Source organism: Xiphophorus maculatus, chromosome 11, assembly GCF_002775205.1.
Source record: "Xiphophorus maculatus strain JP 163 A chromosome 11, X_maculatus-5.0-male, whole genome shotgun sequence".
NCBI lineage: Eukaryota > Metazoa > Chordata > Actinopteri > Cyprinodontiformes > Poeciliidae > Xiphophorus > Xiphophorus maculatus.
The window spans coordinates 27,364,995-27,380,847 of NC_036453.1; the positions used below are offsets into that span (position 1 = coordinate 27,364,995).

A 15,853-nucleotide genomic window follows, 5' to 3' on the forward strand; every position below is an offset into this window, starting at 1 on the left:
TTGAGGACTTAGGGCTCCGTACATGAGTCGGGCTTTATCTCTATGTCACCACTGCTGCTGGTTAAAGCACTCTTGATGTGAATAAAAAGCTATAAAGATAGATCTATCTGTTCGGGACCAAAGTGTTGTTGGCTTGGCCTCCAAAGTTTAAATCTCCCTCCTGGCCTTTAGGATGTCTTAAAACTGACATATCCATGGATGCCCAATTTTCAGCTAGCAGAACTTCATGGATCTGTTGCTAATGTCTTGGTGTGTTGCCACATAACACCACAAAGTCTTATGGAGACCCTGTTTTGAAAGCTGTGTTGGTGAATTTTATGCTCCTACCCAATATTAAGCAGGTGGTTTTAATATTAGGGCTATTAGGTGTTCATTGGATTAGTAACATGTGTTTAATGTATAGGATATTTTACACATTCCAGTGTTTATTGGATCCAGCAAACCTCGAAAGGGTTATGGACAGTAAACTGTCAATAAACTGTCATTTCCATAACAGGAAATAATATTACCTACCATAACTATGCAGATCACACACAGCTCCACATTACGATGTCACCAGGTGACTCAGAACCCATCCAATCACAGATAAATGTGTGGATGTGCCAAAACTTTCTCCAGCTGAACGGAAACAAAACTGAAGTTATTATTTTTGGACCTAAAGAGGAACGATCTAGAGTCAATGCACAGCTTCAGTTATTACAACTGAAAACCAGCGATCAGGCCCGAAACCTGGGAGTAGTGATGGACTCTGACCTGAACCTCCAGAGCCACATAAAGACAGTTACAAAGTCGGCCTTCTATCACTTGAAGAACATTTCCAGGATTAAAAAACTTACGTCTCAGCCAGCTCTAGAGAAACTCATCCATGCGTGCATTGATTATTGCAACAGCGTCTTCACAGGTCTGTCCAACAAATCAATCAAACAGCTGCAGCTGATCCAGAATGCTGCTGCTCGCGTTCTCACTAAAACCAGGAAGATAGATCACATAACACCAGTTTTAAAGTCCCTACACTGGCTCCCTGTAGCTCAAAGAATAGACTTTAAAATACTGTTGTTAGTTTATAAATCACTGAACGGCTTAGCACCACAATACATTAAAGATCTGCTGCTGTTGTATCAACCTTCCAGACCTCTCAGGTCTTCTGGTTCTGGTCTGCTCTGCATCCCCAGAACCAGAACCAAACGAGGAGAAGCAGCTTTCAGCATCTATGCACCACAAATTTGGAACAAACTTTCAGAAAACTGTAAAACAGCTGAAACACTGACCTCTTTTAAATCTCGACTAAAAACCCACCTGTTTAGAATTGTATTTGAAATGTAATCAATTGCAAATTTACTGATGGAACTTTACTTAATGCTGTGTTTTGATTGTTGATTCTATATTGCATTGTGTTTCTGTGTTTGTAATGATGTAAAGCACTTTGAAATTCCTTGCTGCTGAAATGTGCTATACAAATAAAATTTGATTGATTGATTCTATTACGGAAACAACTACTAATCTCTAGTAGTTTCTTTACTCCTCTGTCCTCACTGTTTTGCGTTTCATTTGGTCACTTGGTCTCGCTGCCTCTCACACTCTCATATGGTCCTGTAACAGATCACCATTGTCAGCCATTTTATTTTTTCTCCTACAAAACTAATGGTTTAGATCATTCTGACAAAGATGGAGGCACAACAGGTGTGGGTTTGTGTTAGTACATGATGGTGAGATGAAAATGTCCGCCTTTTTCCTACAATAATTATTAGAACGTCACTTTAATATCTGTCAGAATCATCTTGATGACAGAATCCAATCCAGCTGTATTTATAAAGCACTTACACGAAAATATAAAATACTTTAAAGAACAACAGGAACGACAAGTAGCTGTAGTGCCGTTTGAGCTACAGTTATGGGTGAGATTATACTAAGAATGTGTAAAAAGCTCATACAATAACTCTATTTTAGGTGTTCCACATACCCTAGAATTGGCAATGTGTGGGCACCACCACTATGGACTTTTGTTCCTCTTCTTAAAGCAGTGAGCTAACAATAAAAGCTGTTATTTCCCCAGTCAGAGAGGAATCCCTTTGGCTATGCTGGAGTCACGCTCTTGTCACAATTTCCTCCTGTCTATTTTCCAGTTCTCCATCGCAAGCAGGCGACATAAATCAGGCCTGTGAGCAGCATTTATTGTACTTAGCAGTGGTGGTTATTCTCACGCTCTGCAGTGTAGCTAGGTTTCCTGACCAATAAATGTCAGTAGTTGACTTTCCTAAGTGAAGAACAGAGTTTTGTGAAAGTGTTTTGTGGCGTGGTATGTGTCACCTCAGACAGAAGGTCTCATATTGAAGCCATCACCATTAGAGCTCCTTTTGCAGAAGCTCGGTTTTACGCATAGACTTTTACCAGCTGGCTGTCAGAAAAGCGTTGACAATAATACTCTGCTTATTGGCTCAATACTTCACTTTCTTGTGATTCTTTTTTAATTTTCCCCCAGTCACCCTAACTGGTATGTTAAAATGTTAGTCATAAAAAAGCAGAACTGGTGACCCTGTCCTTATAAATAAATTGGTCATTTATTGCAACACCTAAATCTTACACTAAAGTAAAATTCCATGTTACAAAAGAATTGTTTAATAAATTTTATTTATTTATTTTTTTTTACTAAAATGTCTATTACAGGTACTCCTAAGCTGCGTCCCTTAAGAATGAATGTAACTAAAGCATTAGTGTCTGGGAGCCATTGATTAATATTCTATCATTTTGTGTTTCTGATATATAAATGTGATGTGTCACAGAAGACGAGAGGTTAAATCTGATCTTATTTTGTTTTATTGTCATCTGGGAATGAATTATAAACATATTCTTTAGTCACTTGTGGTGAGGCCTGGAGTAATTTGTCAAGACTCACCTGATTCATCCTACACTGTAACATCGGGTTTTGGAGTAATCCAGGAAAATGTAGTAAATTATAGTTTCATAATGTAATACAACGTCATTAAACCAACATAAATGAACACAATTTGTGACAGTTTCTGCAGCATTATGCAATAACATTGTTGCATTTTGCACTGATTATTACAAAAAACAAAGGTCTCTCTTTGTATAGAATAGTCAAAAATCCCTCTGTCTTCATGCTTCAACTTTGTACAATCGGTCTGGCCAAAAACAGCAAATTTAGTCCTTTCTTCATTTTATAAACTGAGGTAAAGGAGTCTTACGATTATACTAAACTACAATTTCTCAAATTAAAGATCCCTTCGTGAGATCATACTACTGCTATAAAAGATGGATTTGTTTTAAGGCTTTGTACCCATCTTAACCAGGCGAGCCAGTAGATGTGGCTGGTATTGTAACTTGACAAATATGTAGCTGATCATTTCTTTCAAAACGTATTTTGAATGCTTACTTCTGTTTTACTCATTTCTGCTTTCATCATTTTCACTGCCTTGTCAGTGCATTGATTTAATGTCCACTTGTGTCGAATACAAACACATTTTAAATTCAGTCATTGACAGTGGGTTGTCATTTCCTCATAACATCGTGACACTGCAGTGAGGTCACAGATCATTGAAACCCCTTTCATCTTTTAAAGCTTTGCAGGAAGTGCACACTAACAGTCGGAATAATATCAAATTAATCAGGTTGGAACAATCGGAGTGATTTTTGTTTATAAGGTATCTGACTTTCTGTACTTTAGGGTTTTATCTACCGCTTGTTTTTTTTTTTGTTGTTTTTTTGGTTCAGTCGCTGTTTTTCACACCTTCTGTACTAAATAAAACAAGGAAGAATTGTGCCCTAAAGTGTCTAACCTGAAGCTGAAATTTTCACCATTAGATTACATATAAACATTTTCAGCTGCTCCTTCTTCCCCTGCTTCGTAGTTTAATACAATGCAGTCTTTGTCGGCTTGATATGAGCTTTTATGGTGAAATGGCCAACTCTCCAGAATGTCTTGAAGAGTTTTGTGTGGCGGTGTGGCTTCTCATCCGACTAACAGTGAACAGATTGTCCTCAGATGAGGTAAGAGATCAAGAGTTAACATCAACTATACTGCTGCAGTCATACAACCAAATCTCCATGTACATACTGTAGAAGGCTTTATAAAATGTATTTTGATCTCTTCTTCAATTTATTCCATGTTTTTTCACATTGCAACCACAAATTTATATTTTATGTATATTAATGGGATTGTGTGAGATGAAGGGAGAATGATTGTTTTGTTTTTATTTTCTTTTTTACGAAGAAAAAAAAATCTACATTTGTATTCAGCCCCATTGAGTCAATATTTGGTACAATGTGCTTTTTCTGTAATTACAGCTGTATGTCTTTTGGGATATGTTTTCAACAGCATATCTAGAGACTTCAACTCTGTACTTATTCCTCTCTGGAAAAAAGCTCAGTCAGATTGTACGTAAAACCATGTTGCCTTGTGTTCCTATAGATTGCCATTTGGATGGTGTGGTCAAAGAGGAAGGTTTACTTCATACATAGCATATTGCATTTAGGCCACAAAGCTTAATTTTTGATTGGACCATCTACTTCCACATTTGGTGCGTCCTCTACGTATCTTCTATTTCTTCTCCTTTTCCATCTTTCTTTTCCTAACTATGCTTCATCTTTCCTTAACCGTATCCCTCACCTGTCTGCTGGGTTTCTCTGTCTTGATATTGTGAGACTATAAACCTCGGAGGCCTGAACACAGGCCTGTCTTTGGATGAACTGTGTTGCGTACAGATGCATTGCACTTTTTATGTTGATCTGTGACAGAAACCACAAGTAAAAGCCCTTGAGGAATTCAGTTGTAATGTGACAAGGAATATGAACATTTTACACTTTACCTATTTTGTATGGCACTCTAACACTTTCTGATGGTTAAATCTGGTGTCAGAAGTGGGAAGCACAGACATTTAAACCTGTTAGTGGAGTCTATGTCTTTAAATATTCTTCCAACTTCTGCACAATACAAGACTAACCATGTATTGTTGACACCATTGCACGGTTCAACATTTCTCCTAATATTAAGCGACTCTTAGTTGCAGAACAGATTTAAAACCCATAAGCCACAAGAACCAGACTATGTAAATAATCCTCAGAAGCACCTGGGGCTGAATTTTACAGCTGGATTTCCATCTAAATCACCCGTCTGGTGCGAGTAGGACCTCACTGTTTACTGGCTCATGTCAAAACCCAGAAAAGTTACGAGCAATTTATAATTTCTTGATATCGCATTCACTATAACGGCTCCAGATTTTATTGTAGCCAATATTTTATGGTTTTATGCGGTGATATATCGAGAAACAAACAGCCAGAGTGAAGCATGTGTACTTCCACGGCCTCCGCTACGGACCGTCTGTCTGTATCATACCACTGTACAAACTGGAACAGGTTAGAGACATGAAAGGATCAGGAGATTGATGGACAGACCAGATAGGGTCCAGCCGGGCATTACATGAAAGAGGCAGTGTGATACAGGCCTCTGTCGTTCGTGTTAAAATATGTCTTCATGTCATCACTCAGATCAGAGGGATGGCCTGTCTGTCTGATGCTATCTGCCCTGGCAGCTAATCTGATTGAGATGTTTCCTAGAAGCTCTGTTTTCTCCATCAGTCTCTCACCTTCCACCCTTATGGTCCCTGTGAGGAAAGCCTTCATGTACTGTAAGTGGTAACTATTTGATAACAAGCAGGTCCTGTGATCCATCTGATGACATGTGGTCTGATAATCTTAATTACTCCAAACTTACTTTTCCTGCGCTAGCTGCAATAAGAGCATCTTAACAGATTGGATTAGGTCCTGGAAAGTCTCCTTTCGGAAACATCCGCAGCACCTTTTTAATGTGTCGACTGTAGAAACACAGATTAAGCTTTAGACTTGGCCTTTCTGGCTGTGCAGGAGCGTCAGTGCACATGTGCTGCATTTACTGGCCAATACTTGGGTTGCTAAGTTTTTTTTTTTTTGCTGTTGCTGAACTTAAAGGTGATATACTACCTCAAAAAATAACAAGTATTGCACAACAGGGGTGGGTGATATGGATATGGAATTTTATCACAGTATATTTTGTACTCTTGTGATGATGATAAACACTATTACTTCTATTTTAGGTAAATGTGTGGCTATAACTGTATGACGCAGCATTCATAGTTCCACAAACACAAATACTGTTCGCGAAAAAACATTTCTATTTGAAATGGGTTTCTTTACCTAAAGAACTTGAAGACACATGATTTTAAACTGCATTAAATTATATTTTAGAATTGACTGATATTTTGTTGATGCTATCATGGAAGAAAGAAAGTGAAGAAAATATTACAAGTAGCAATCATACTGACTATGTTTTTTCATATTATTTATTGAAATTTATTGAGACAACCATAAGTCAAAATTGTCATCATGGTAAGATAATGAATGCAATATCACAAATAAAAAATAAGACATACAGCAAAAATAATGAATAGAAACTATATAGGGTCGGCTAAACCTTTTAGGCACCTATATCAACATGCTAGTGTGTTTTAAAATGGGTACAAAAAAAGATCTGTTATAAAATACAAACTGAAAGAAGAATTTCCTAAAAAGGCACTTAAGGTTCAGTGATCACAGGTCAACCTAGTTATTTATGGCATTTTTCTTTTTTTAAGTAAAGTGAAATCCCCCTGTGATGCACCTAACCTGAGAGTGACTTTTAAATAATTCAAAATAAATAATAAAAAAAACCACTGTAGAGCTCTTAAATGGATTTTAGTGCAGTGACACACACAAACAACCATGTTTGTGAAACAATTTTCAATTTGTGATAAAATCATGCAGTTGAGGAAAGATTTACCAGCCTCTTTTGACATAAGAGGACAAATTTATTGAACAGTTTGGGTTGACTTGGCTGGTTGAGTGCATACTTTGGTAATATGGTGAATGTATCCGAAGGGGGACTCAATCACGGCGGCTAGGAATAGTACAGTGTCTACTTGTTCTAATAAACAAGTTCTTGTTTTTGCAATAATAAGCAGAAAGGCTTGTAAACGATGCTGCTGTTTTTGACGCACCTCGACATTAAGAGCTGCTGACTTGGTGGAGACGTGTTCTTAACAGGCTCAAAGGTTATTACCATGTCACAAATACGAGGGGAAAGCCCCGCTGATTTTCATATGCCCAATCAGAACATAAAGCAAATTATTTTTGGCGCACAGATCTGAAAAATATTGTGTTACAACCCCGGGCTTATTATACCTCTGCGGTTTTGTGCCCCGTCGCTGCAGCCTGTCTGTGTTGTAGTTACTCCACTTCCTCCGGCTGGATCATCACCGCCTCTAATGGTATCTTTTCAATTTGTGTTTATGTTACCCACTCTGTATTTACAGAGTCTGACAAATCCTATAATCTCCATACATGTGTTTGTCTGGTTTTATGTGGTGTCAAAAGGAAATGGTTTGAACCCCGATTAGAAAAACAAAAAGGCAGGCCCTTTGATCTTGCGCAAGCTCGACGGTGGAGGGAAGCCAGCACAACACGAGGCCACCTGGATTTTCAGATGTAGCAGATCGAGGCAAACAAACCTGATCATTTAAAATTTTTTTCTCTCTGTGTCTTTCAGAGGAAGCGTTTTCCTCTCAGCACGAAAGTCTGAAGGAGGAGAAAGAATCCCTAACAAAGTTGCAGAAGGAATGTACGGCCAAGAGGTATGTGTGAAGATATAATTAGACATTTTTGGAGGTAGGAACAGGGGAAAAAAAAGCTCCATTTATTTGTACATGTCAGATCCTTGCTCTCTGAACTCAGTGTTTCTGTTTAAATCAAATTATGACAAGAGAACACCCTGCACTCACGTCTCACCTTGCTCCTTTAAAACAAGAAAGTGTTTGTGCCGCCACATCTTTATTTATGTTTTCTCTGCATTCCTGAAAAGCTCTTTGGCCTGTCTTTGTCCTGGCTTGTGGAGGGATGTTTGCGGTGGGTGCAGACACTGGATACCGCTTTTTGCATCCGAACAATACCTGGTGCCAAACGGGGCCAAAAGACTCAGAGGACAAGAAATTAATACAGGCACTCTTACGTCTGCCTACCATCCATTATGTGGAAATATTTGTTGTTCATGTGCTTCATAGAATTTTTATTTTATTTTTTTTTACTTGAGCATTATTCAAGACAGCGTCTTCTTTAGGTTTTTGTGGTTTTATCTTTGGTGGATTTGCTGTAGTTAAAGTGCAGTAAATCTCAAAAGTCTGAGCTCAAACACATCCGTTTGATGGTGCATGGTTAGCTGTAGAAGGAAAACTTCAATAAGCAGAGTTGTACTGCTGCTGTTTATTGAGAAGATAACTTACTCAGATAAAATGACATGATTAAACACAAGCATAAACAAAACCGGGTCTGATTTTACATGTCCAGCTAAAACGAAAATATCTACATATTCTTTAACAAACACCATTTTTTTCCTCACTGTTTGACTTTGAAGCAGACTCAACTTTGTTCAGTGCCAAAAAAATATTTTTTTGTACACACAAATAAAATGAGAAATTTATCATAATTCATTCATCTTTGGGGAAGAAAAATACTCGATTGAAAATAGATATAAAAATAAACTAAACCTCTAACCAAATGACTAACTAAACCAAATAAATTAAAATAAATCAATTCTGACCATGCTTTTAAAAATTTTTTTTTATCATGACTCATAATAATTAACAGCAAATTATTTCAACCAAAGAAACTTGCGCACATTTAATTTAAAATGTATTAAGATTTTGGGAAAATGTATTTAATAAATTCACTTTGTGTTAAAGTTGCCCACAGATAAGTGTCGTTAAGTTTCAGATGGTTAAACAGATTTGTTGTTTCCAGTGGTGCAGACGCCACCAAGTAGCAAATCTCGTCCATCATGTGTTTTTGATTCGTGTCTCGCTTCCAGGCGCCTGAGCTGACCCCATGTTTTTTGTTTTCTGGACGCTGCTGCTCTTTCTCTCCTCTTTATATTCCGCTAACTCAAAACACATCCGCACGTTTCAATTTCAGTCATGACGGAGTCGAAAGGCATTACAAAATAAGAACATACTCGGAAAAAGAAACAGGCTTATATCTTTTATTTTGGACAAATGTGTTTTTTGGGTTTTTTTTGTGATTGTTTGGATACAAAAAAAAAATTGTGATTTAATTGCACACCCCTTGGAGTATGCATTATAATTATTACAAATGAAATACAAGATTTGGTAGTTATTGTAGTTTGAGTGTCAAAATTTCACAGTTTGCGTGCTAACAATATATTCAGGCTCAGATCTGACGGCGATTAAAGTTGCAAATCCCGCTAAAGCTCACACAAAGTGTTGGAATACCTGACATCGTGGTAATTACCAGTAAAATTCTGATCACTTTTTATTAAGATGGTAAAAAAAAACAAAAAAACTATTTGATCAAAACCCATGCAGTTCAAAAGGCCGTGCAGAGCTGATTAGCTTCTCCACAGGCTCATTTCAGGTTTCGTTACAATAATAATTAGCCTGATGCTCCAACATGCAAATGGTGAATGGATGAAAATAGTTAAAGTGCTCGATCGTTCAGTCCAAGTACATCAGTTTCTGTTGGAGAGTCCAAAACCTGGCATCCCGACACTGTTTCTGTCACTCTGAATCAACTTGAAATCACAGTAGTTTACCTCAGCTGTGATTTGTTAGGGCGGCTAAGTGCATCACTTCTAAATCATAGGCTGTCAAAGCAGATGACGTGAGACTTTATTTATTCCAGAAGCATTTCTTCTAAACTGTGCATACAGACTGATGCAGGAAGTATCCAAACTAATAAGCTACAGATCCAACTCTCTCCTTCAAGTTTGATTCTTGTAGAGGGTTTTGCAGGTAAGCCCAAATTAATTCATACACCTGTCGCATTAAGTTAAAAAAAATATTTTCAATAAACCAATAGCTTGTTTATTTCACTCCAGACAATAAAACAATGCAAAATGAGTATCTTTTTTAAAAAAAATCAGGTTTTATTTATATTTTACTAACAATTTTGTCAAAAATAATTTATACTTTTCTTAATAATTGGTGGGAAAATCAAATCAAAGTGTTCTCATAATTTCTGAGCAGCTGCTTACATATTTTTCAAGTCATCCTGTTTATTCTGTTAGAGAAAGTATTCTGTTTAAAGTATTTGGAAGATACTTTAAAAAAACAATAGTTAAAAATGCTATGCACCTTTAAATTGGCCTAGATTTTCTTAATTTTGGGAGATGGGTAATTGGCCGATACTTGCATGTGAACCCTATCTTATCTACCTCTGCAAAGGTCTGAAAATCAGCCGCTGTGCCCCGTTTTCTCTGCCGTGAGAGGGGCAAACAATCGTCACCCTACTGTTGCCAACATAGTGACTTTGTCGCTATATTTAGCAACTTTTCAGTCAAAAAAGTAAATCTGGATCAGATTTAGCCAGAACTGGCAGGTCAGGGTTTTTTAAGATCAGTGATCAGCCAGAAAACTGCAATTGATGCACTCCTAGTAATAAATATATGAAAGTCATAGCTTTCATAGCTAAATATTTTTGATATTTGTATAGTTGAAATAGCACAAGGGCAACGGTCTCAGTTGGAGGGAAAATGTAAAGAAAAGCATCAGCATTCAAAGAATAAACACTCAGTTTGCTTGATGCCTCAAAATTCTTTGGGAAGAAAAAACAGCTACTAAACATCGTTCAGTTTTTACTCATGCAGTTTTAGGTGCAGATCAAATGAAGTATTTGGTAGAGTTTGCTTATTTTTCAGCCTGACATTTCCACCACTTTCATCTATATCCGAGGTATACGGGTTTTCCTGCACATTAACTCAACAATACAAAGCGGGAGAGAAGAAAATATGGAAAAAAAGGATCTACTCATCACCTTTTTCTGCAAGTATTCAAAGGGACAGTTGGGCGAGTTTGCATGCTTTAGGAAAATACTTTTAAATGAGGTGGTATGGTGGGCAAAGCCAGTTATATGAGCCAAAAGCTGCTGGACACTTCAGATCAAACGTTCTTCACCCACCAGTCTATCTGCTCTCCCTCTTCCACCAAAGTGTTTCTTGCTGGGAGAATAGAAATAATAAAAGATGGCTAACCACAGGCGAAGCCAGAAAGGAAATTCAAGTGAAAGGTTGGTAGCATTTATGGGAGGATGGATCACTTTCAATTACCGTCCCCCCACCCCAAATCCCTTTTCATCTTCACAAAATGATGGGTTATTACCCACAATGCTCCACCAGGATTGGTTTAAGAGTCGTACTGGACACAAGGAAAAAAAAGAAAAAAAGAAACTCAGGGTAAACACATACACTCCAAGACCCTGGTCACACAAAGATTTATATGATTTTAAACTCCAAGAATGTTTTAAAAAGGGATGTTTTTTCTTTTTCTTCCCAGTTCTCATCTATTTGGGTTACTTTACCAGAGTAAATAGATGACTCTAATGTCAAGAAGCTTTTTCTTTTCTTTTTTTTCTCCTGCATGTTAATGATGTGAAAAACATGCCCATTTTTAACTTCTCCTCAAAATAGGAAAGAGAAGAGAACAAGCTATTGTGTATTAATCCTCATAATGTTTTTAATATTCAATGATGTAACTTTAATCAATAATCCATGATTTCTTTTTTTTCTTAGTTACAAATATGACAATTAGGCCCATTTTCTTAGGCACAGTGCAAGACAATGAAAGACAAGAACATGATTTTCAAAAAACCACAATTTGTCTGGATCTTTATTAACGGAGCTATTCAAGAAACTAGAATATTATTGAAAAGTCGACTTATTCCATTGAAACACATCATATAGATTAATTGCACACAAATGAATGTTTGAACCTTTATTTCTGTTCATTATGATAATTTCCCACTTGTAGTTAACAAAAACATGACATTTGAAATTAGAATATTACATCAGAATAATAAATAAAAACATTTTTAATACATAGCATTAGTGAAAATTATGTTTAACACCTGCTTAAAGGTGCTTTTAATCTGACAAATGACACTCATTGGAACGTATATTCTGCTTTATCGTTATGACTGTACTGGCATTTTTCACCGCGATATTATGCCTCTTAATGACTTCCTATTAAAGTTTTCACCTGCCTGTTGCTCACTTTGCCCATGTCTTTGTCTGGTTTGATCTCCTCAGAGAGCAGTTCCTCAAAACCAACGCCCAGCTCACCTTCCGCTGTCGTCAACTCCTCTCTGAGCTCTCCTACATCTACCCCATCGATGTGGTAAGACTGCCGCCTGATGCTCCTGTTCTGCACAACACAATGTTTTCCATTCATTTTATGGATTTTTTAATTTTTTGTACTGTGTCCAGTGTGGGACTTTGAATTTTTGACACTTTGTCAAGGTGAGGCCCAACAGATTTACTTTCACAAGTGGAGCATTGCAGCTTTTGCTATGATGGTCCACTTGATACGTTAATAAACTTAATTAGAAATTGCTTTGGGTTTATTTTAAATTCAGTGGACACAGAGATAGAAAATAAATTATGAAAGGTGTGGGGAAGAATAAGATAAGAGGAGAGAAAGAAAAGTAGAATGCATCCTAGGAGTCTGCTTCATCACCTGCAGAAAGAGAGAAAAAATAAAACAGACAAGACATAGTAACAAACAAAATATCCACATGTAGCAACTGCAGCATCACTTAAAAATACACAAGATGTATTTTAAATGGCTTGTTTTACCTCTATGCTACTTCTCACTTCATTTTAAACACGTCACGTAGTCTAATGATTGCAAACGTTAGGAAAAGGATCCAATTCTTGAGTCTCTGTTTGTCCGGTCCCGAAAATGATCACCAGCTGATTTCTCTGTGCGTCTCTGAAGACAGAGCAATAATGACATTTTAAAAAAGCTCTGGAGACAGTCTTTGATGTGCCTTCTCCCCCCAGACCTCCATTTTTAGTCCAAAATCATGTCTAATTTCCTTTAATATCCATTTCACAGTTCACATTTCACTGCTTTCGGAGATCATCCAGAGTCCTCACAATTCTGTCGATTCCTCACAGACTCATTATAATCACTCAGTTTTGTAAGATATTTGGCTCTCAAGTTTAAACTTTGGAATGCGGACACCACAAGACAATAACCGGATGATTTAAAGCACATCCATCTGCCAGCTGCGCACCGTTTCCTCCCCCATGATCCCTCGTCTTGTGTGGGTCTGTTTCTGCTGGCTGCTTGTTGTCCTTAATATGAAACTTCCTATTTAAATCTGCAGGTCAATCAGTCGGATTATGTCATCTGTGGAGTGAAGCTGCCAAACTCGGACGACTTTCAAGGTAATTTAGTATGTGTTTGTGTTTTAGGTTACAGGGAGGGAAAAGCATGCAGAACAATTTATTCATCTTCCTTTTAAAGCTTGTGAAGGTGGATAGATGTTTACTGAAGGATCTGGAACGTTCCACCTCTTGCAGACTGAAACGCCTTGCTAAACTGACAATTACACGTGAACCATGGCGTGTATGTCCCTTTTTGGACAGAAAATAAGTCAGATGACTATGTTTATTATTATTTATTAGATCAAATCATGGAAACACAGGAAAGTGTGGCTTTGTTTTTTTTCTTTGTTTTGTTTTATTCAGATGTGCCTGTGAAAATTAAGTGGACCTCACCTGGTTTCAATGAGAACTTGGTTAATTCGGTTCTTTTCCAAATACACTGTGTGGTTAATTTGCTTCCTTAAGTTCCCTCATGCGTATTGTTGGTCTCTTTATTTTCCCTTCTTTTTGGAAAATCATAATAAATGGAAAGAAATAATCCAATATTTTTCCATATTATTTCTAGCTTTGTAGTTACAGAAATAAAGAAAAAGAAGGTGGCTCCATACTGAGTTGGACAGAATAAAAACAAAGACTGGAAGGAATTTATTTTGGGGATCTTTAACTATGACAATAATTGGGAGTTTTATGCTCCAGACGGCTTACATTTGTCAATCTGGTTCGCCTAAAAACTTAGGTCTTGGCACGATTGAAGTGAATTCTGTGAATGCCAAGTGGAAACTGCTTTAAAAGCAGGAAGTGAACCATAGTACAGGGCATTCTGGGTAAATACAACCAAAACAAACGCATGAGTCTTGTGTTAGCGGGAAAAATACTTTGCCAGAGACAAAAGAGAAATCCTACAACCGCTAAAATCTGACGCCACTCAATTTTTGTTTACATTTCGTGAAGGAGGAAGTTGCCCTCAGTGTCTTCTTCAGTTGTTCTAGAAGGTCAGTGTTTGTACCTTTCCAGCCACCACTGGAAAGGGACAAACCAGGTTTTTAAAGAGTTTGCTTTGTTTGGTTCAGTGCGGCATGAAAGCAAGCTGCAGCAACTGAAAACGTAGCAAATATTGCAATTTTAGTCTTAAATCGAACCAAGTCTATGCATCAGGTGTGAAAACACCCCGAGTCGAAGGCTCCGTCCATGTGGGGACGATTTTAGGTGTATCCATGAAAGTATTTTGTCCCTTAGGCTGTTCAGTGTAAATTATTGGGATAATTGTGAAGGGAAAGGTAATGGTTGTTATGTTTTAACACCAATAAAATCTGAAAATTGTGATGAGCGTGTGTATTCAACTTAAATTCGTAAAAAAAAAAGAAAAACAACAACTTTCAGATGTTTACTAATATTTTTGTTTTCTTATTTTAGCAAACTGCTGAACTCTTTTTCTTTCTCATTGATTCAGACTCTTGCTCATGGTTTCCTCGTCATGTGATGTTTGTATGTCATTACAAAGAAGTGGAACCCTATCGCATGTTGACTTCTTTTCTTTTAAATTCTCTTATGTAAAGCAAGTTCTTTGGTCTAAGATTTTTATCCCACACTAGACTTTTTTGTGTGTGATCCTTTAGAAAGACAGAACTTTAGAAAACATTTGCTGAACTGGAAATTTTGCTTTCTGGCTCCGTATTTTGTACCACTTCTCAAACATTTCTCCCACATGAGCGTGACCGCTCATCTTCCCTCAGATACTCAGTTTCAAAGTCATCTTCTGTTGGTTGATTATGCGATTTATTATTATTATAGTTTGGATTCATACTTTGCGGACATCATGTCAGCGCAATTCATTTTCCCATGTAACAGAACACCAAAACAAAGCAGACAGGGATGCACAAAGCTTTGAAGTTTTGGCCGGAATGAAATACCTTTTTTCCTGACTGAATAAATGTGCCGCCGCCTCGGGTTGGATTCGCTTTACACGACGGCCTGACAGGCTTTGATGTGTTAATGTTGTCTCTTTAAAAGGCGGATGAATGAACAAGTCTGAGTTAAATCCTGTCTGTGCCGCAGCAAAGGATGATGGGAGCGTGGCGGTCGCCCTGGGTTACACGGCACACCTGGTCCTGATGATCTCCTGCTTCCTCCAGCTCCCTCTCCGGTACCCAGTGATCCACAAGGGTTCCCGCTCCTCCATCAAGGACACCATCACTGACAGACTCACTGAGAAGGAGAGAGAGTAAGTTAGACCCGACAACGAGTCTGGACAATCATAATTGACTATTGACTTGTGATGTATGTGATGAGGAATGACATTTATGTGAAAACATGTGAGATGGAAACCATTTTCCAGTGCAGAAGGAAAGTTCTGGATTTGATCCCGTAGGTGGTCTATTAAATGTAGGACATGGCTCTCTCAGGGACCTGTGTCTTGCCTGGACAGAATATCCTGTCGGCAGGCTCTGCGCTTTGCGTCATCTTTCTTAAAGATCCAAAATTTTTTGCCTGAATTATTTTTCTGGAGGATTTCTTTGACTTCGCTTCCAAAGTTCCCGCTGAGCCAAAAGAATCCACGATTCCGTCAATAAATATTCGCACAGAATTTACAAATAAACTTCAGCTCTTGTTTTTCTGTAGCGAGAATGTTGCTTCTTTTTTAAATATGTGTGT

General features: G+C 37.6%; 1 protein-coding gene across 1 annotated transcript in view; it reads left to right on the forward strand.

The window, feature by feature from the left end:
* uvrag (UV radiation resistance associated) overlaps positions 1 to 15,853 on the forward strand; it is a 109,422-nt gene that overhangs the window by 32,669 nt on the left and 60,900 nt on the right. The window contains exons 9-12 of the mRNA XM_014471637.2: positions 7,574 to 7,658; positions 12,119 to 12,206; positions 13,201 to 13,261; positions 15,257 to 15,422. Coding sequence (XP_014327123.1) covers positions 7,574 to 7,658; positions 12,119 to 12,206; positions 13,201 to 13,261; positions 15,257 to 15,422 — 400 coding nt within the window. The remainder of the gene's footprint in view (positions 1 to 7,573; positions 7,659 to 12,118; positions 12,207 to 13,200; positions 13,262 to 15,256; positions 15,423 to 15,853) is intronic.